Raw genomic sequence first — 22,253 nt, forward strand, 5'->3', positions numbered from 1 at the left:
GGGCGAGGGGAGCCCGGAGCCCAGGCGCTCCGCGGGCTGCAGCCGCGCTCGCTCGGGAGCCTGGCCCCGGCCGGCCCCGCGGGGACGCCCTCCCGTCCCCTCCCCTCCGCGCTCCCGGCCCCGGGAGGCATGGGCCGGCCCGGGGACACCTGGCGCCGGGCCCTGCTGGCCCCCTAGGAGGGCAGGAGGAGGCGGCGGCGGCGACGGCGGCAGGTGGAGCAGCGGAGAAGGCGGAGCCGAGCGGAGCCGGAGGGCCGGGCATGGCCACCACCGAGAGGCTCTACGAGCTCTGGATGCTTTACTATGCCAAGGTGAGCCAGCCCCGCTCCGGGCGGGCGGCCCGGCAGGCCGGCCTGGGCCGCCGCCGACTCGCTCGGTGTCCGCTTACTGGCCCCCTCCCCCGCAGGGTGCCCTCACTTCCCTCTTCTCCTTCCCCTCCCTGGTCCCTCACCTCCCCTCTGCCCTCCCCCGTGTCCACTCACTGCTCCCTCTGTGTCGCCTCACTTCTCCCTGTTCCCTTCACCTCCCTTTTGCCCGTGTCCCCTCAATTCTGTGTCCCCTCACTTCTCCGTGTCTCCTCACTTTTTTCTTGTGTCCCCTCACTTCTCCCCGTGTCTCTTCTGTTCTCCCTCTGTGTCCCCTCACTTCTCCCTGTGTCCCCTCACTTTTCCCTGTGTCCCTTCACTTTTCCCTGTGTCCCCTCACTTCTCCCTCTGTGTCCGCTCACTTCTCCATTTCCCCTCACTTCTCGCCATTTCTCTTCTGTCCTCCCTCTGTGTCCCCTCACTTCTCCCTGTGTCCCCTCACTTCTCCCTCTGTGTCCCCTCATTCCCCCCACCTGCTCCTCCCTACCTCTTTGCCTTATTCTACCTGTGTGTTGCCCCCTCCCCGGTGAACATAGCCTATCCTATCATCCCATGTGCCCCTTCTCTTTATCTCTCCCTTTCATCCTTCAATTAGCTTTCCACACAGACCAAAGAAACGTGGTTCCCTATCTCTTCCATAGAGCTTAGAAGACCCTCTCTGTGTTCCCCTTTACCCTTTATCTACCTGTAGGGTGGGGTAGGTAGGAGAGTTGGGGTGAGAACTGATTTTTGAAGCTAGCAGAGTGTTTGTATGTTGAGGGAGGCCTGAGGTCAGGGAAAAGACTCCTGTACCAGGATATGGCAACACAGGTTGTGTGTGTGCCCACGTAACATGTATTACCACCTGTAGTGATACAGTGCACATTTATATCCCTTCCTTATCCACAGAGCCCTCAATGCTGCTGAGTTCATAATACCTCCTCAAGCCATAAGGCAAGGTTTCCCATTTTCACACCATACTCTTAATATCTATCCCACAAGGGCCCAGTCAACCCTGCTCTGGGCATGGAGGAGAATCAGTGTTATTTGAGAGCTATCTATCTCCAAACTCTCCAACTTTAGCCCCTGGGCTAACCATTGGTCTCCATGTATCTCCATGTTCCATCCTCTGTAGGATTCTTGGTTGATGGGGAGGAAGGGAAATTGAGAGACTTTGCAGGGAAAAAAACAGGGGGGGGGGGCATGGAGAGGGAATATAGCACAGCTAGAACTTTAAATTAAGGTTTAAATGTAGTCTAGTTACAGAGATAGAGAGAGTGTGGGCTCAGGAGAATTGGTATGTCTCTTATTTTCAGTAGGGGCTCATCTTTGTGACTGTGTGCAAGTCTGTTTCCCTCTCTGGGCCTCAATTTCCTCATCTGAAAAATGGGTACAATAGTACTTGTACTTTCCTAGTTCATGGGGTTGTTGTGAGGATTATGTGAACTAATATTGCAAACCTTAAAGCACAATGTAAATCTTCCCTATTATTATAATCGTATTTGAGGAGATCAGTAGGGGAGGTAGACTTCCTGAGCAGTGTGTATAAATGGGATGTGGGGGTCCAAGCTGAAAAGTTTTTGAAGTCATGGGTGGTGGAGGGGTATTATCAATAGGGATCTGTGTCTAAGGAAGGTTGTCGATCAATTTAATTCAAATCAATTTTGCTAACATTTACTGAGCACCTGCTTGTGCTTAGCACCTGGGTACAACAAAATGAGAACATAGACACTTGCCCTTGAATTGGAGGGTCATGGATGAACAAGTTCACAAATGACACTGTGTGATTTATTCTGGTGTTGGGCGTGAATAGATGTTTTGAACAGGCCCTTGAGGGCAGATTTGGGGGAGTCACTGTTGGTGGGGTGGGATGGGAGATGTCCCCATGGAACTGGCGCTCCAGAGCATAAGAAAAAACACCAAGAAGAGTTAGAAGTGTGCTAACTTCTTCCTCTTGGAGTACTTTTTACTTGTTTACCTTTCTTTTCACTGATTATTGGTTAGTCAAGAGTCAGTAAACATTTGTCAGTCACCTACTATGTGACTAAGGGCTGGAAATACCAAAAAAGAGGCAAAAGACAGTCCTGTCCTCAGAGAGTTCACAATCTAATGGGAGAGACAACAAACAACTATGTAAAAACAAGTTCCATATGGGTTTTTATAATAAAATAATAAGCAAAAATTAAAAAGATGGAAGGCACTAAAATTCTTGTAGTAGATGGGATTTTATGGGGACAACAGAGCAATTGGGGCTAAGTGACTTGCCCAAGGTCACACTGAGGTCAAATTTGAACTCAGGTCCTCCTGACTCCAGGGCCAGTGAATAGAGCTCCATGCTGGCTAGCTATACCTGCAGTAGATGGGATTTTAGTTGGGGGTTCTCCACTTTCTTTAGCTAGAGAAGTTCAGGCCAGATATAGTTAAGAACCTTGAACTCTGGCTTCTAGTCACATAGCTCAGGCTTTGCCTCAGACTTGAAAAGTCTTAGGATCATAGAATTTTAGAGTTGGAGAGGATCTTAAAGTTTAGCTAGCCCCACCTGCTCATTTTATAGGTGAAGAACAGAGACTCACAGAGATGGAGTGACTTGTCCACAATCACACAAGGGGTAGAACTGAGATTCAAGGCAAGGTGTTCTGAAGGACTTTTTCAACTATTCCCAGTGCTTGGGTAGGTGGCAGGGAGAGAAGAACAGGGAGAGTGATGGAGCAGAAGGCTTCCACACAGTTTGTCTTTCCTTCCGCCCGCACCCATTAACATGGATGGTGCCACTAGGGAATGGACAACTGGACTTTCTTCCCATCCGTTAGAAACTAATTTAATCAGATTTTGTAAAAACTCACCTTGTCCTAGGCTCCTTCTCTTAGAAAACTGATAACTCAAATGAGAGGCTTGTAGAATGACAGAATTGGGAGGGATCTTAGACCATGGAATTGTCAGGGTTAGGCAGGACATTAGAATACAGCAAGACTTAAGAGAAGATCTAACCACTCTGAAGTCCAGGGCCCTATACAAGATGCTGTGTTGTCTAAGGAGGAGTTGGAAATTGTCCTGTTCTTCCCGAGGGATTAGTTGAAGGACAGCATGAGAAGAAGGGAGTGGAGAGTTCTGTGGCTGAATGCTAAGCTGGAGGGAGGGAGGTGAGAGGAAAATTTGATCATGGATCTCACTTCTCTTATCCTGACCCTCTTTATCTCATTGGAGATTTTCAAGCAGTGGACAGATGACCACTTAGTCGGGGAGTTATAGTGAGGATTCTTTTTGGAGGGGCATGTTTTGGTATAGACAGCTGCTGAGTTTTCTTTCAACTAGAAGATTCCGTGATACCTCTAAACCCCTTTATCACTCCCTGCTCATTTCATCTCAGTTCTGTCCATTTTACTTCCTGTTTAGATATGGAAACTAGCCAGTTACTACCTGGTTGAAGAAATCATTGAATATTTCCTCAGCTTTAGATTTGAAGTTTACTAACCAACTCTATCTATGACTGGGGCAATTTCATAGAGCAGAATTTGATATCACGGAACTTCAGAATGGGAAGGGAACTGAGAAATCATCTACAATAACCTGGGCCAAGGATTAATTTCCCTTGACAAGGTGTCATCCAGCTTTCAATTGAATCCTCTAGTGCTGGGGAATTTGCTACCTTAGTTTCCTCAACCATAAAATGAGTAGGTTAGATAGATGATCCCCAAGGCCCCTTTCTAGCTTTAGATCCTATGTTCCTTTTCTCCAGACTAAAGAATCTGATTTTCTTTCCTTCTTGTCCTCTTAAATGGGAATAGAGTATAGGAAACTATGTCCTGATGGCACTGGGGCCAATATACATTGAGCGAGTGTAGGACATTGCCTGGCTGGTGAAGTAGTATGATGTAGGGAAAAGAATATTGGACTAGTAGTCAGGGGACTTGGATTCAAGTCCCAACTATCACAAACTTTCTCTGATTTTTAGCTAGTTACTTTCTCTAGATCTAAGTTTCCTCATCTGTAAAATGGGAATATTTCTATCTTCCTTATCCCACAAGATTGTTGTGAGGACCAGAGAGATGATGTACTTGAAAAGTTAAAAGTGTTGTATATATGTAAAGTAACAATTTTAGGGAAAAATGAGGGAAGAATGTTGAAGAGGGAAAGGGCCCTTGAAATCATATAGCCCAGGGGCAGCGAACCTTTGTCCTCAACGCCACAACTGAAGGTTTCCCACCCCAGAGTAATCCAAAGGTTCTTAACTTTTTGTGTATCATGGATCCCCTTGTCAGTCTGGTGAAACCTTTTTACTCCTCAGAATAATGTTTGTTGTTTATATTCATAATTAAAGGAAATGCTAAATTTCAGTTAATGGAAAATAAAAATGCATTTATTTTCCCTATCCATCTTCATGGACTCCCTGAAATGTATCCATAGAACCTCCCAAAATGGGCTTAACTCTTTGGAGGTCTGTGGACTCCAGATTAAGAATGCTTAATCTAACCCAATCCCCACATTTTACCAAAAAGGAAACTGAGCCTCAGAGAAGTTCAGTTTGCCCAAGGTCAGGCAGACTGTGTTGTAAAGAGAAATGAATGTGGGATCTGGAAAGAAAAGCAAAAGCATAGTACATTGGAGGAATGTTTCTTGAGTGATACCATGTTGCTGTAGAAAGAACACAGAATTTGGAATCAAAGATTTGAAAACACAGAGATCTAAGTTTGAGTGCTGATATTGAATATGTGTCCGACCTTGGGCAAATATGATTTTATTTCCCTGAGAGTCTGCTTCCTCATTTTTAAAAAGGGAAGTAATAAACCTTATACTCTTTTATCCATTGAGGTTTGTTGAAAGGAAAGTGCTCTGAAAATATTAAAAGGCTAAAGAAATGGGAACTCTGCTGAAGATCCATGGGCATGAGAGAAATAAGGCCATACCATTCTTGTCTCACAACATCCCAATATTCAGGCAGGTCCAGCTCTGTCTCACCACCCTCATGAATGTCTCCATTTCCATCCTGGATGTGTTCTGCCTTTAGACATTAGTTTAATTGAGAAGAGCACAGTAGTAATAGGATCAGACTTGAAATGAGAAGACCTGAACTCAAGTCCAGACTCTGCCATTAGTTTTCTAATATTTTTTGTTTTTTAATATGTAAATGTTTTTTAATATGTAAAATACTTCTAATTCTCAGTCCAAAATTCTATGAAAAGTACAAGATCAACCCACGTGATTAAGATCAAATGTGATAACCTAAGGAATGTGCTTTGCAAACTTTAACAAAATATCATGAACACATCAGGAGGAAGACTCTTTGCTTGGAGTCAGGGTATCTGAGTGGGGGGTTCTGTCTGGATCTGCTGTCATCTTGGGGAGGGGTTCTTACATTGCCCTAATTTTCCCATCTGAAAGATGTAGGGAGGGCCCTGTTTTATCCCTCCTACTTGACAGATCATTGGGGAAGGAGTAGGGAAAATAAGTGTCTGTGAGGGTAGAGGATAGGATCATTGTGTCTAACTTACCCCACCCCCCCAACCTTGTCATTGAGCAGGGCTACCTCAGAATAACAACTATTCTCATTTTTTTAAGCACTGTAGCATTTAAAAAAAGCAATCACCTTCATATTTATAGATGATAAAATTGAGGCTCATAGAGGTTGGAGTGATTAGGCCCATGGTCACACAGTGAACAAGTATTGGGGCTCAAACACAAATTCTCTGACACTAAGTCCAGTGTTCTTAGCACCAAACCTTGCTTCCTTTTGAAACACTTTCCCCAAAGCTCTTGCTCCTAGAACAGGAGATTCAGTAGTCTTCCTAGGGTCACTCCCTCTGTAATGGTCAGTAATGTGCTCCTTGTCACAAGGAGAAAAGGAATTCTCCTAAACAATTTCCCTATAAAGCCTTCTTACTTTGACTGACAGAAGAATGGATTTTTTAAAAAAATCTATTTCCCACAGAAGAAGAGCACTTAAGTTCTAATTAGCTTCTTGTGTTCCTGACTAGACTAGTAGCTCCCTGAGGGCCAGAGAAATATCTCTTTGTTACATTCCTTCCCAGTGGGGCCCAAGGCCTCTCAGTGCTGGAGATGCTTGGTCAGAGGGGATAGCCTATGGGGTAGTGGGAAGAGGCCTGGACTACAGGTTACAATACCTGGATTACAATATGGACCCTGTCACTTATTCCTTGTCTTGCCTTGGGTAAATAATTTTTCCTTTCAAAGTTTTTTTTTTTATCACCTATAACATAAGAATAATCATTTATCTTACCTGTCTTAATTGTTGGGAGAAAATTACTTTTGGAAACATTGAAGTAGGGAGTTATGTTTACTGGTAAAATGCAGATAATGCATATACTACTTAGGATTTTAAAAAATTTAACAAACAAGCATTTAATTGAGATTCTTTCTTAAACAATGCTGACATTTCCCAATGACTTCTCATCCTCACCCTGCTAAATAGAACCCTCCCTTATTTAAAAGAAAAAAAGGCATGGTTGGATAGAACAAATGACAAATTGGCCATGATAACATTTATTTTTCATTCTCCTCCTCTGGTCCATCTCTCTGCTAAGAGGTCACATTGTTGGTTTTTTTTCCTTTTTGGAGGGCAGTTGGGGTTGTGACTTGCCCAAAGTCACACGGCTAGTAATTGTGTCAAGTGTCTGAGGCTGGATTTGAAGTCAGGTCCTACTGGCTCCAGGGCCAGTGCTGTATTCACTGCTCCACCAAGCCGCCCCTAAAGGTCACCTTCTGAAGTCACAATTGGTCTGAGTTCTGTTGTTCTCTCAATGCTGTTTTCTTGATAAAAAACATATGATGAATTAACAAAAATCCAAACAATAGCATATTTTGATCATTATATACATTGTTTTTTTGGTTCTGCTGACTTCATTCTTTATTAGTTCATTTGAGTCTTCTCAGGTTTTTCTTTTTCATATTTGTCATTTTCTAAGGTACAATAATATTCTATTATATTCACATGCCACAGTTTTTCAAGCTTCCCTAAATGGATGGCTACCCACTTTTCTTTTAGTTTAAGTTTTTTGTTTTTTTGCTACTATGAAAATTGCTGCTATAAATGTTTTTGTATATATGGAACCTTTTCCTCCTCTTTTCCTCTTGTTGGTGTTGTTTCTGGTATCAATCAGCATCACTAGGTCAAAGAGTATATTCAGTTTAGTAACTTTTTAATTATAATTTCAAGTTATTTTCCAGAATGGTTGGACCTGTTTCAGAGCTCCATCAACATTGCATTGGCATGTCTGTCTTCCCACAGTCCCTTGAACATTTACCAGTTTTATCTTTTATCATTCTCTTACAACAAATAGAAAGGGATGGGGATTGGGCCATGGGAGATATTGACTTAGAAAACCACAAATTTAACATTCTCTGTATTTCGTTGTATTTCTATTTATTGTTAAACATTTCCTAATTTCATTTTAATCTGTTTTAGCCCTTTCTTGGTTTGACACCTCTGACTTACAGCACCGATTAAGTCACAGTAGGTGTCACGAGGAAAGCAAGTTTGCAAACCAGAAAAAAAAGTGCTAAATAAATGTGAGCAAAGAGAATATGATCTTGGGATTTAAGAGTTGTAAGGGATCCAATCTCCTAGTTTTATCAAGGAGGAAATTGAGTAGAAATGGTTTGCCCAAGGTCGTGAAGGTAGTAGTAAGAGGCAGAGTCCAATTTGAAAATTAGGTATCCTGACTCCTGATTCAGTGATCTTCCTAATATACCACATTACCTCTAATTATTAATTAATAGGGTTATTAGATTGACTGACTGGTCTCACTTAGACTAAGGGAAGAGATTAATTTTCTGAGTCATGTTGAGACCTTTTTTCTTAGGATTTAGAATGAGCCGTATGTGATTGGGGGGATCCTGGATGAAATGTTAGAGATATATTTCATATACTGGGCCAGTACAAAATTTCTTACTGGCTTTCAAGTCTGGGTCCAAATTCCAGACAAGTACATACTAAGCCCTTTTTGTGGACCCAGCAAGAAAAGGCATATTCCTGTTCTCACATAATTTGGGGTTTAGTTGAAGAGAGAAAACTCCCATACATGTAGCAGCTGGAAGGTAGAAGGCAGTACCATGATGACAAGAGGCATTGTCTTATACTAGGCAGATTGCTAGGACTAGAGTCTTGAAGAACTGTCTTTCAAATCTTCAGATTTGAGGATTTGCCCCTCACTTATACTGAGTCTGAGGTCCCTTAACCTCTGTGTTTCTACGGCAATACAGTTTCTCTAGGAAGCCACAGATAGATTGGAATAGATTCTTCCCACATTTGAATATGATAATAACAGCTGACATTTATGAGAGGCAATGTGACCTAGTATAGAGAGCTGGCCTCAGACTCAGGAGGGCTTGAGTTCAAGTCCCACCTGTGATACACTGGCCTTTGTTACCCTGGTGGACAAGTCACTTAACCAGACAACGTTGTAAGTGTGTTATGAATTCTAATGACCAAGCTTGATCCTGAAGAAGAAATAAGAAAAAAGACTTTCCTTCCCTTTTTTGTAGAAGCAGGGGACTTATGGGTATGGAATATCAAGTATGCTGTTAGACTTAACTGATGTGTTGGTAAGTTTTTCTGAACTGCTTTTTTTCTTATTTTATTCTTTGTTATAAGGGAGGGCTTGCTGAGTATGGGCTGGAGAGGGATAGATTTGAAATGAAAGCAACATTGAAAAAAATGCTATTGATAAAAGTTTTTAAAATGACTATCCTTTGCTGAACTTTTCCATTCCTTACCTGGGAATTTTCTATACTAGTAAAGTCATGTCTAGACCTCCTCTCCTTCCCTCACCCCAAAAGGACACCTGACATTTATGAGGTACTGTACAGTTTGCAAAGAGTTTCAGGTACCTTGTCTCCTTTCAATCTAATGCACATTTATTAAATACCTGCTTTGGGCAGGGTGCTTGGAGGTGGTGATGGTAGTGGTGAGTCTATCTGGATTTCAAGAAAGGCTTGCAAATTGGGCTTTAAAGGATGGCTTGGATTTTAATAGGGAAGGAAGATGTTTCTGATGTAGGTATACAGATTGGAGGGTACATTCCAGGGTACAATGATGTCCAGTTTGGAGCAATAGAATGTGTGAAAGGGAATCATGTTAGATAAGGCTGGAAATACAAGGTATCCTCAGGTTGTGGAGGGCCTGGGGAATGCCAAGGAAAGGAATTTGAGTTGAACTTTGGAGCCTCACAACCATCCTGTGGGAGAAGAGGACCACAGGTAACACTGATTATCTTCATTTTCCACAAAAAGAAATTGAATCCAGTTTGAGGAAGTGACTGGTCCAAGGTCACATAGCTATTATTGTAGACCAGACCTCCTGACTCAAAGTCCAGCTGACTTCTTGCTACTTTCATTTGCTAAGTTTCCTTTTGCATTCCTTCCCCCCCCCCCCCATCCTCTTCTTGCTTTCTAATGGGCTCCAAAGCAGGTGCCAATTTGGTGGGCTGGGATCCCAGGGTCATGGATTAAAGTCATTCAACCCTGTAAATCCAGTAGGAGCCAGTGCCCCACCTCCATCCAGCCCCACCCTTACTGGCAGACAGGCAGTGTGGCAGTGTGTGTGTGTGTGTGTGTGTGCGTGCGTGCGCGTGCACGCGCACACACACACACACACACACACACACACACACACACGCTCTGTGTGCCTGCTGCACAATGGGGCATTGTCATCCCAGGCCTGTTCCAGAATGCTCGTCAGGATTCCGGATCTTCCTCTCTTTCCCTTCCCCTCCCACAGGGTGGCTGCTCCTGTCTCAGTGAGAGGGGATTTCAAGCTGACATCAGTCCAGAGCCCTGGGATTCAAGCCCAGTGTTGGGCAGAACTTTTAGACTCCTGAGGACCCTGGGCTTCTGACTGAATCACAGACCAAGACTGTTGGGTTAATCTGGGAGGCCTTCACAGAGGTTACAATTGAACTGGGCTCAGAGGGAGAAGACACTAGCCTAAGGTTGGGAAACTGAAGGAGGATCGGTGCTGTAGGAAATGGGGTTTCTTGGGGCAGGGGCTGGGCTGGACAATTCTGGGGAGGGGCTTTTCTGCATCAGTGTGTTTATAATAAATGACTAATTACATAGATTCATACAATAATTCTCCTTTCTATGGGGTAGCATGACCTAGAAGGTGCCTCCCTAACCACAAGAACCCTATGAAGTAAGTAATGTAAGTTATATTATTCCCATTTTATAGCTGAGCAAACTTAGTCTCAGAGAAGAGAAATGAATTGGCCATGGTCCTGCTGTTTGGTAGAGGCTGTACTTACTGAGAGTCAAGTTGGTTTTAATACCATGCTATACCCCATTTCCTCTTCACAGCTTATAGAACACAGACACACACACACAAACACATACACATGTATTACAGGAGTTATATATATATTGCAATATACACATGTGTATATATATATATATACACACAGACATATATGTATATATACTTCCATTTGAGCTTCACAACTTTGTAGATGTTTCATTGTGCCCATTTTATAGATGAAGAAATGGAGGCTCCAGGAATTTTTAGTGATCTGCTTGTGGTCACACAGCAAGGAAGCTGAGGTTTGCACAGGCAAAAAGTGACTTATATTATCATAGGCTTGAAAGCTGAAAAGGGAGCCTAGAGATCATTTTTATATATATATATATTTTAGGGGAGAAGGACGGTCAAGTGGGGTTAAGTGACTTTCCCAAGGTCACACAGCTAGTAAGTGTTAAGTGTTGGAAGCTGAATTTGAACTCAGGTCCTCTTGACTCCTGGGTGCCACCTAGCTGCCCCAATTTAATATATATTTTTTATAGAGGAAGGGAAAATTGGGACTTTGAGCTTAAGGTCGCACGAGTATTAATTCGGGGCTCTTTCCACTACAACAAAGATGCCAAGCGAGGATCAGGGCTAAGACCCAAAGCCAGCTCACAGCATCATGGGATCCTATCTGCAGAGCTGACAGGGACTTCAGAGGATATCTGGTTCAGCCATCTCATTTTACAGATGAGGAGACTGAGACCTAGAGAAGTGACTTGCCCGATATAGCTGTTGTCTGAAGCAGAATCAGAGCTGATGTCTTCCTGACTCCGAGCCCAGTGCTCTTTCCTTTATCCCACCTATCGTCTTTCTGCTGCACTGCCCTGGCTGCTCTTTATATAAACAGGGTGCTATGGCAGAAAGAGTGTTGTATCTGGAGTTGGAGGATGGGTATTCAAATCCAGGCTCTTGTATTTACTGCCTGTGTGAACTTTGGTAAGTCATTTTCCCTTTCGGAGCCTCCGTTTTTGGGTCTATAAAATGATGCTGGTCTTGGGGTCTAAGGGGTCTTCCAACTCTAAATCCTATGGTGCTATATACTTCCATCCAACCAATCCAAAATTTACTGTGTGCCCACTATGTACTTGGCTGTGTTGTAGGGGGACAATACTAATAACTCAGGTTTATATTGCAATATATGATGAAAAAGCTTCTTCTGAAATTTATGGTGAAAGAGCTTTTTCCAGAGAAGTCTTTGCCACTGGTGGGGTAGGACATAAAGTGGTGAAAAAGTAGCTAGGAGAATAGCTGGCATTTATGTAGTAAATGAGATAATGACATTTATATAGATGAATGATATTTATATAGCAAATGAGATGATACATGTAAAGACACTTGGCAAATTTTGGGTTTGCAAAGTGCCTTTTGTACATTTATCTCATTTGGTCTATTCCAGGCTCTAACATTGAAAGAGGGAACACACCCTGGGTTAGAGACTTCAGTTCAGCTTCCTAATTTCCCTGGGAATCACTCTGCCACCCTGTGAGCTAATCTTCAGAGGGAAGGGGTTATCGGTTTAGGAGGCCTTAAGAGGAAGTGACTTGCCCATGTCACACTGGGTGAGTCATTGACTGCCTTGGGAGTGAGATCCAGGCCTCCCTGACTCTCCAGCCCCAGGCTTTGTTCAGGTGACCCAAGAATGAACCTCTCTGTAGTCCCAGTGTCACCCTGAGGTGGGGGAATAGGGTGGGGAAGGAAATAAGGAGCCAGTTCATTAAGTATTTCCTGAACATATACTGGGTCAGGGCTTGAGCCCTCTGGATATAGAGACATATAAGGCCTGGGGACTTAGTTGGAGAGATGAGATATTCAGGAATCTCGTCTTGAGGGGAAGGGAAGACAACGAGTATTTTATAGAACCAGGCACTGTGTAAGTGCTTTTTACATAGTATCACATTTGATCCAAAACAGAATTCATCATCCCCGTCTCCCACAGACTTTCTCATTTCTCCTCTAAACTTCCCGATTTCTTTTGAAATTCCTTTTAACACGGATTTGGAACCACAAGTCGTTCTTGACTCTTCCCTCTCTCTGATATCCAATATCCAATCAGTTGCCAAGTATTTTCTATTCTACCATCACAGTATCTCCCTTCTCTTCACTTTACTTCAGGCCCCCATCACCTCTCTGCCTTGACTATTGCAGTAGATTTCTAATTAGTCTCCTCATTTCTGATCTCTTCCCACTCCATCCTCCATATAGGCACCAAATTAATAATCCTAAAATACTGATCTGACCGTGTCTCCCTCCACCCCTCCACCCCCTATTGCCTCTAGAGTAAAAGAAAAACTCTTTGGCTTGATGTTGAAAACCCTTCGACCTGGTTCCTTCCTACCCTTTGAGTCTTATTTTGTATTACTTCCCTTTAGGAATTCTTTGTTCCAGCTGGTCTGCTACTTCTTCCCTGTATGTGACATTCCATCTGCCTTTGTACCGAAAAACACCTCCTCACCTCCACCAGTTAGAAAACCTGCTTTCCATCAAAGCACAGCATAGGTGCCACAAGGCCTTTCCCTATTGCCCTATTCCCAGGTGCTTGCTCCCTCTCCAAACTACTTTGTATTTACTTTACTTGTATGCTCCAATAGGATGCAAGCTCCCTGAAATCAGAGACTGTTCTGTATTTTTTCTTCATATCCTGAGTGCCTATTACAGTGTCTGCCAGTAGTCACAAATATGGGGCGTCCCAGAAAGTCTAAGTTAAGCTTTAATAGCTATGATATGATAAGTGCCAAAACAAAGGAAATGTTACCAGAGTCCCCAGGGGAGAGAATTCACATCTTCAGGAAGTTGTGCTAATGCCTGAAATTTCACAAAAATCATATTATCTAGGGGACATCAGATTCTAAAATGGTAGAGAGGTAGGACTTGGGTTGATGGGGGTGGACAAAGACAAGTAGAGAGGATTGTGGGGTGGTATAACAGAGGAAGAGGAGGATTTCAACCAGGGAAACAGTAGATGCAGATGCAGAAATGTATTGGGAGGGTTAAGGGGAGTGGTGATGAGATCAGAATGTTTGGCTGGGATTGAGATTTCTTATGGAGCGTCAGGGAGGTTAGTAAGAGATTGTAACTCCCATTTCTCTAGCACTCTAAAGTTATAAAACTGTTTCCTTACAGTAGTCTTAAAGGAGGCAAGCACAAGGATGAAGAAATTGAGGCCACCAAGGGAAGAGGTCCAAGGTCATAAAGCCAGCAAGTGTCAGAACTAGTATTAGAATGAGGGCCTTTTAAATCCAAACTCAGTATACTTTCCATTTAATTATGTTAGAGAAGTAGAGAGTGAAAGATCATGGAGGGTCTTTAATAATATAATGCTAATAGTGCTTTATAGTTTATAAAATATACTAACGATGTTTTGTCTGTTAGGTGATACAGTAGATAGAGTGCCAGGCCTGGAGTAAGGAAGACCTGAGTTCAAATCTGGGTAGCCTTAGATACTTACTAGCTGCGGGACCCTGGTCAAATCACTTAAGCCTGTTTACCTCAGTTTTCTTATCTGTAAAATGAACCGAAGAAGGAAATGGCAAAGGACTCCATTATCTTTGTCAAGAAAATCCCAAATAGGGTCATGAAGAGTCAGACGTGACTCAGTAAGAATGAAGGATGTTTAATAGCTTACAAAGATTGTTCTTCATTATTCCATCCATTTAATCATCCCAGCACTCCTGTAAGGCCAGTAGGGTGGTTGTTATTAAACCCATTTTATAGATGGAAAATTTGAGACCAAAAGATGGGAAGTGTGCAATGAACTGGAATCAGGAGATTGGGTTCAAATCCCACCTCTGACACTTTGTCAAGGCACTTATCCTCTTTAATACTCATCATCCCCATTTCACAACCATTTGTTGGCAGGAGCAAATGAGTTAATAGATGTAAAACATTTCAAATCATAAAATACATACCTTTTGTAAATTATAAAACTATATATTTTTTGTTGTTGTTACTGTTACTACCTGTGTGTCCTCTGCAAATAAGTTTCCCTTTTCCAAACCTCTGATTCCTCCTCTGTACAATGAAGGGGTTAGACCAGACTGAACCGTATTACACATCATTCTTCTTTACATAATCTGCCACCGAGCTAAACTGACCTATTTTCTGAACTTGCCATTCCATCTGTAGCTTGCTGGAATGTACTCCCTTCTCCCTTCCGCTTCTTGGAATTCTTAGCTTTCTTCAGGTGCCTCTGCCTCTGGAAGGCTTTCTCTGATCTCTCTAGTTTTTAGTGTTTTTTCTCTTCTCATGTTATCTCATATTTACTTATTCTTTTATGTGCTGCATTAACCATTAGAATGCAAGCCAGCTCCAGGGTGTGGGATTTTTATTTTTATTTTTATTTTTTTGTTATCTCTAGCCCCTAGCATAATACCTTACCCCTAGTAGGCTCTTAATACTTGCTTGTTAAATTTAATTGAATTGAATCTGGTCCCACCCTTTATTTTACCAATGAGGAAGCTTGAGTCATGGAGAAAGGAAGTGATTTGCCCAAGGTCATGTTGATAGTGGGTGCCAAACCCAGATCCTCTAAGGCCACACCCAGAGCTCTTTTTCCTGCAGAAGAAACCTGGAAAAAGAGGGTGTTGGAAACGTTGGGGCAGAGGAAGTCAATTAATGTTTAACCCAGCTCTGGGGGAGCTGAGTGAGGACCTTCTGGTTTGGCACATGGTATGGTTTTCCAGGATCCAGACCTTGAGGTTCCTAGGGAGAGGGTGCTTGGGACAATTCTAGTGTCTAGGGGCCATAGAGAATGTGGGAGTGAGAATGGAGTTGTGTGTGAGCAACAAACCCAGAGATTGTGTGTATGAGTGATTAAGAAACTGGGTGTGAGCAGAGAGAAATTGTGTTTGTGACAAACTTGTGAGAGATTGTGCATATACATATAAGAAAGTGTAAGAGGTAGCACAAAGCTTGCTGATGAAAAGATGAGCATTTTGAGGAAACTGAGCCTCAGAAAATTGCAGTGACCTGCCCCAGGCCCCAGAAGGTGCTGATGGCTTAGAACCTTGGGCCCTGAGCATGACACTGTCTCTCTTGCCCTTCCCACTGCCTTCCACAGACTCCCTAGAAGACTCCCTCTCACCCTCTGACCTTTCAGCTTCTCTCAGGCCTGTCTGCTTTGCTTCCCTCTCCTCCCACCTGGAAGGAGCTTGGCATTTGCTTCTATGAGTGTATTGGTTGGGACAGGTGCTAACAGGCCAGGGCTGCCAAGTCAGCTCAGGAGATGAGAGAGAGAGGAATCTAGTGGTTGGACCTTGCTAGAGTCTAGGAGTCAGGAGAAAGAAGATGTCACCTAAAAGGGGTAGCCTCTCTTCTAGCTCAGGACTCCTCATGATGATGATGGTGATGGTAGTGATAACAAACATTTATTCAGCATCTACTACATGCCAGTCATGGTGGTAAGTGCTTTACAATTCTTATCTCATATGAACCTCACAATAACCCTGGGAGGTAGGTGCTATTATTAACCCCATTTTACAGATGAGGGAACTGAGGCAAACAGATTAAGTAACTTGCCCACGGTCACACAGTAAGTATGTCTGAGGCTGGATTTGAACTCGGCTAGCTGTTCCTAAGTCCAGACCCATTGCTCTGTTCCTCCTGAATGAGGTGGTGCAGGTAAAGTTCTAAGAGTTTCAGCGTTTTGAGTCAGAATCTAGTAATTCCTCACATTATCCTTCAAATCCTGTCTCAGGTACCACATTCTCCATGGAGCCTTCCTTGTTTTTTCTAGCTGAAAATGTTCTCTTCCTTCTGAAATTTTCTTAGATCCCTTTGTCATCTCTGTCTGTTTTTCGCTCTTCCCTTTTGTTATGATAACAGTCTACTTTGTATCACTCTTATCCATCCATGTATGTGTGGGATTCTCCCCCCCCCCCACTGGATTATAAACTCCTTGAAGGTAGAATCTTCATGTATTTCATCTTTGCATTCCCAGAACTATGTCTTACACAGAATAGACACCTAATAAATTATTGTTTAAGTTGAATTTGTATTTTGCCTTAAGCCTTTATAAGAATTATCTCTTTTAATTACATCTAGTCCAGTCTCTCCACTCTAAAGATAAAGAGAAGGAATCCCAGAAAGCTTCCATATTGCCTGGGCCCAGGATCACAGAGATAATAGGGTGGCAGAGTCAGGATTCAAACCTAGGACTTTTGATTCCAAATCCAGTCCTCCTCCTACTGGAGAATACTAGATCCCACTCAGTGTTGAATGTAAGTTCTTTGAGGACAAAGATTTCTTTATTTTTTGTTCTTTATGTTGCTAGAGCTTAACAAAGAGTTTCACACATAATAGGTACTTAAAAATTTTTGTTGAAAAAGCTGCTAGGTGGCACAGTGAGTAAAGCGCCAGCCCCAGAGTCAGGAGGACCTAAGTTCGGTTCCGGCCTCAGACACTTAACACCCACACAAGGAAAAAAAAACTAGCTGTGTAATCTTGGGCAAATTACTTAACCCCAATTGCCCTCCAAAAAAGCAAAAAAAAAAAAAAATTCTGGTTGAATTGAGTAACCCTCAAAGGTAGTTGTTACATCCATTTGACCCTGGGGCAATTCACTTAACCTTTTCCTCAGTTTCTTCATCTGTCAAATGAGTTGGAGAAGGAAATAGCAAACCACTCCAGTATCTTTGCCAAGAAAACCCCAAATGGGGTCACAAAGAGTTGGATGTTAACCAGTTAACAACAACAACAAACAATAAAATGTTTGTGGGGGTAGGGAGACTTACTTCTCTAATTCTGTTTTGTTAAGGGTAAATAATGAAATAAGTTGGTACTGAGAAGAGGACACAGTGTAGTGGAAAACAGTGCCAGACTTTGATGTCAAAAAGTCTGGGTTCACATTCCAGCTCTGACACTTACTGGCTGTGTGATCTTCAACAAATCACTGAACTTTTGTTTCCTCTTTTGTAAAATGGAGATGATGATGATGTTTGTGCTATTGACTTCCCTGGGAATTGGGAGTAAAAGCACTTTAAAGGCATATAATTTGAACAAACACTGAAAATGGACAATGAGTGAGGTCCAGAATTCCATCAGAGGAGGGAGAGTGAGACGGATGTCCTTTGGGAAATTGTATAGTGCTTTTAGTGACCCCCAAGCATCTCCTTGAAACAAGCCTATCCTTTCAGCATTGATATTCTTCTTGAGATGTTTTGTGGCTTTGAGTCATGTGATTTACAATCTTTGAAAAATTGAAATTGACCACCACCTGGGAGAAATTTGTGTGTGTTTATATGTATACATACATACGTGCATATAAATATAGGTATGTACACATACATGTATACATATATGTGTGGTGTGTGTATACATATATTTGCAGAGAGAAAAGAAGAGAAAGGGGAAAGAGAGGGGAGAGAAACAGGAGAGGAGAGGAGAGGAGGAGAAAGAGAGAGAGAGAGAGAGAGAGAGAGAGAGAGAGAGAGAGAGAGAGAGAGCCTCAGAGCCTCACAAGGACTTGAGTGGGAGGGTTATAATCTGCACTCTTGAAGGGGATGTATATATTGATGAGGTCACAGACCCTTTGGAGTTTTGGAGCAGTGTAGAGAAAATGCTATTTTTTTTATTCTTTGAAATAATTTATGGTGACTGTAAAGTCATAAGCATAAGTAACCCTGTCATCTTCACAGCCCTACCTCTACCCTACTTCCTTTATCTCTCACAAGACTGTAGCAGGGAGTTAAGTTCAGGCAAGAAAGAGCCTTTCCACCCTCATGCCCACTCCCAGCAGATAAGAGACAGAAACCTGGAGAAGGTGATTGGCCTAAGAGTCTACAGAAATTCATCATAGTAATAATAAGTCATTGCTAACATTTCTGTGGTGGTTACAAATTGTTTCAGACTTTTCATCTGATCTCATTTGATCTATTAGGTTGTAGGCTTCTTGAAGTTAGGACTGCCTTTTGTCTCTTTTTGTATCCTGTTTTGATTAGCACTGTGCCTGCCAAGTAGTACATGCTTAGTACATGTTTATTGAATTAAATTGAAATCTTCATAAGAAAGAACCCCAGGACTGGGTAGAAAATCCCACCTCAGATGCTTACTAGCAGTGTGATCCTGGCCAAGTCACTTAGCCCTGTTTGCCTCAGTTTCCTCATCTGTAAAATGAGCTGGAGGAGGAAATGGCAAACCACTTCAGAATCTTTGCAAAGAAAACCCCCAAATGGGGATCACAAAGTGTTGGACGTAACTGAAATAACTCAACAGCAAAAAAAAAAAAACAACAACTCTCCAAATTATGAATGAGGAAAACTGTCTCTGATGGGCTAAGTCACTTATCCTAGGTCATGTAGCCTAGACTGGAACCTAGGTCCTCTGACTTCAAATAGAGTGCTCTTTCTGCTCTAACAGATTTTTCCAGTCAAATTGAAACCCATACTGGGGCAAAGTTCCAGCTTCTTAAATCCCATTTGGGGTGTTTCCTTTTTTAGACTGGGCTTCAAGTCCCTCCCTGCTCTGGTGGAGGTGATAAGGACCTGGATGGTGGTAGTGGAAAGGCAGGGGACAGATATGAGACATTATATAAAGAGAATTGAAGGGAAGACTCAAAGGAAAGAGTGTTGGGGACTTAGAGACTGGATTTGATATAGGAAGAAGAGGGAGGAGTCAAAGGTGATTTTGGGGTTTAGCGTCTAGGTGACTGGGATTATCACAGAGCCACTGACAGATACCTGGGTTCAGACCTTACCTTCGTTACCTGTATAAGTAGGACATTGACTAAATTACTTTCCTTTTTTTGGGTCTCAGTTTCTTCACCTGTAAAACGAAGAGCCTGGCTTAGATCAGCTGTATTCAAAACGTGGCCCTATGACCCCTGGGGGTTCCCAGCATCCCTTTCACAGGGTCTAGGAGGTTAAAACTATTTTCATAGTACTAGGACATTATTTGTCTATTAAAATTCACCTCCTTTTTCCAACTGCTTATCTGTGTAAGGCTAGATTTTCTTCAGTCCTTCAATCAAAACAACATATTGAAACAGATTGAATGAAGAAACAGACATGAGAATCTAGCCATTTCCTAATAAGCCAGACATGAAAAAGATTTTCAAAACTATGAAAAATAATACCACTCATTTTTTTGTTCTGAAAAATAGATACTTTTCTTTAAAATGTATTACTTTTGCTAGTATGTAATAGGGTTTATTATTTATATTTTATTGTTATTTTTAAATGGATTCATAACTATTTAAACATTTTAGCAATTTTAATTTCTAGTATGGTAAATATTGATAGACATATAGGGGTATGCTGGGACCAGTTCATACAAGTATGCATCAATTGTTAAATTTTCATTGTGACCATTTTTATCTCTAAAATTGACAGATACTATAAATTGGGGTTTGATTTATGTTTGTTAATTGTCTCGTTTTAAGAAAGTGATGGAGAAAGTGTTAATGTGTTTAGAAAGTAATGGAGACAGTGTTAACTTAAAAGTGTGGCTTCTGTTTTTGGAGAGCTGGTTGTTATATAATCCATATGAACAAAAACTCTTGGGGTTTCTCATATTTTTTTTTTTTGGAGAGGGGAAGGTAAGGCAGTTGGGGTTAAGTGACTTGCCCAAGGTCACACAACTAGTAAGTGTCAATTCTCTGAGGCTGAATTTGAACTCAGGTCTTCCAGATTGCAGGGCTGGTGCTCTGTTTACTGTGCCATCTTGCTACCCCTCAGTTGTTTTTTAAGAGTATAAAGATGTCTTGAAGGGATCCTGAAATCAAAAAATTTGAGAACCGTTAGCCTCAACGATCTTTTATTTGGGGTTTTTTTTTTGGTTTTTGGAGGGCAAGGCAATTGGGGTTAAGTGACTTGCCCAAGGTCACATGGCTAGTAAGTGTTAAGTGTCTGAGACCGAATTTGAACTTGGGTCCTCTTGACTCCAGGGCTGGTGCTCTATCCACTGCACCACCTAGCTGCCCCCCCAATGATCTTTTTTTTTTTAAGCAATTGGGGTTAAGTAACTTGCTCAAGGTTACATGGCCACTTATTTCTGGGTGTGGTGCTAAGTATCTAAGCCCGGATTCTATCCCAGGTCATCCCGACTCTGGGGCTGGTGCTCTTACTCGCTGTGCTACCTGGCCACCCCACCCAATGATCTTTTAAGATCCTTTCTGATGTGGACATTTGGATCTATGGTTCCTTCTAGCTCAGACTAGTGTTCTAAGATCCCACCAAAGCTCTGTTGTTTTATGTTTTAGTCATCCTGCTAGCTCTGGAATTATATGAATCTGTCAGTCAGGAGGGTGAGCAAAGATGAAGAGTTTAGTTTTAGACGTGTTGAGTTTTAATTGGAAAGGTGATTACCAGACCTCTGGAAGAGGAGTGGCAAGAAAGTGGAGGCAGTGGGTATGACTGTCTCTTTGTAGAAATTTGGCCAGGAAAGGAAGGAAAGATGGGATGACGTGGCAGGTCTATAGTAAAAGAATCTATAGTAAAAAAATCATAGGATCAAAGAGTTAGAAACTGAAGATACCTTAGAATTTACCTAACCCAGCCCTTTTGTTTTGCAGGACTTATTTGTCCAAGGTCACAAAGGGTAAATAGAAGTTCTGGGATTTGGATCCATGACCTCTGACACCAAATAGAGTGCCTTTCCTTGTATATAACCCTGTCATATAAGAAGCACAATTCACATTTGTCTTGTGCCTTAAGATTTTAAACATGCTTTCTTCACCACAAACTTTATGAGGCAGGTCAAATGTACAATTCCACATTTTGCCAGTGAGAAAACTGAAGGTCATGGGGGTAGTGATTTTGCCCACAATTATGCAGAGAAGCACTGTGAGCCAACAACTCCAAGGTAGGTTTCCTGCTTCCAGCTTCAGGTCTCTTTCCACAAAGCACATGACCAATGGGCGACCTAGGGAAGGGAGTGGGGAGACTTGGTTATGTTTGTAGGAAAACAGGAAGGAGCTGAGGATGGGAGATGAAAGGTGCTGGGGGAGGTGGGAGGGAAAAGAATCCAGGGTGCTTGAAGTGAATGGGGTTAGGCATCTTGTCAGGGAGAAGGACCATCTCTCCCTCAAGAGGCAAGGAAGAAAAAGAGGACAAAGGTGTGTGTGTGTGTGTGTGTGTGTGTTTGTGTGTGTGTGTACATGCATGCACACACACATACACATACATATTTGTTACAAGGAGGGTGTTAGATACAGAAGTCATAACATCTGTTTCCAGTCTGGACTTTTAAGGAGCTGACAAGTTCAACCTCTGTGCATTATAGGACTAATGGCTAGAGACCGAAAGAACATGGGCTCTGTATTGTTTGGGGGGATTCCTACATTGATTAAATCACTGATCCATTTGGAGTTTTGGAATATTGTTGAGAAAATGAGTGCCTCTATTGTTATTCTTTGAAGGGTAATTTCAAAGTCGTATAACTCACTGTGTGGCTTGAAGTGGGTCATTTAAGCTGTGGTCCTAAATATTCTCTTGAAGTTCAGTTAAACAGGGATGGACCAGATAATTGCTGACTTATACTGCTCTATCTATGTTTTACAGCCCCTCTCAGCACTGGCTTCTAGTTCTTAGTTTTAAGGTTTCTTTGAGCTTTCCCATTGTGTGTGTGTGTGTGTGTGTGTGTGTGTGTGTGTGTGTGTGTGTGTGTGTGTGTGTGTGTGTGTGTGT

General features: G+C 42.3%; 1 protein-coding gene across 1 annotated transcript in view; it reads left to right on the top strand.

Moving 5' to 3' along the window:
• Positions 1-152: 152 nt before the first annotated feature.
• Positions 153-22,253, top strand: part of NBEAL2 (neurobeachin like 2) — a 149,931-nt gene continuing 127,830 nt past the window's right edge. The window contains exon 1 of the mRNA XM_069095908.1: positions 153-311. Coding sequence (XP_068952009.1) covers positions 261-311 — 51 coding nt within the window. The 5' untranslated portion in view covers positions 153-260. The remainder of the gene's footprint in view (positions 312-22,253) is intronic.

Source organism: Petaurus breviceps, unplaced genomic scaffold (genome assembly GCF_028583685.1).
Source record: "Petaurus breviceps papuanus isolate PSGF00001 unplaced genomic scaffold, PetGlider_PUasm1.0 227, whole genome shotgun sequence".
Classification (NCBI taxonomy): Eukaryota; Metazoa; Chordata; class Mammalia; order Diprotodontia; family Petauridae; genus Petaurus; species Petaurus breviceps.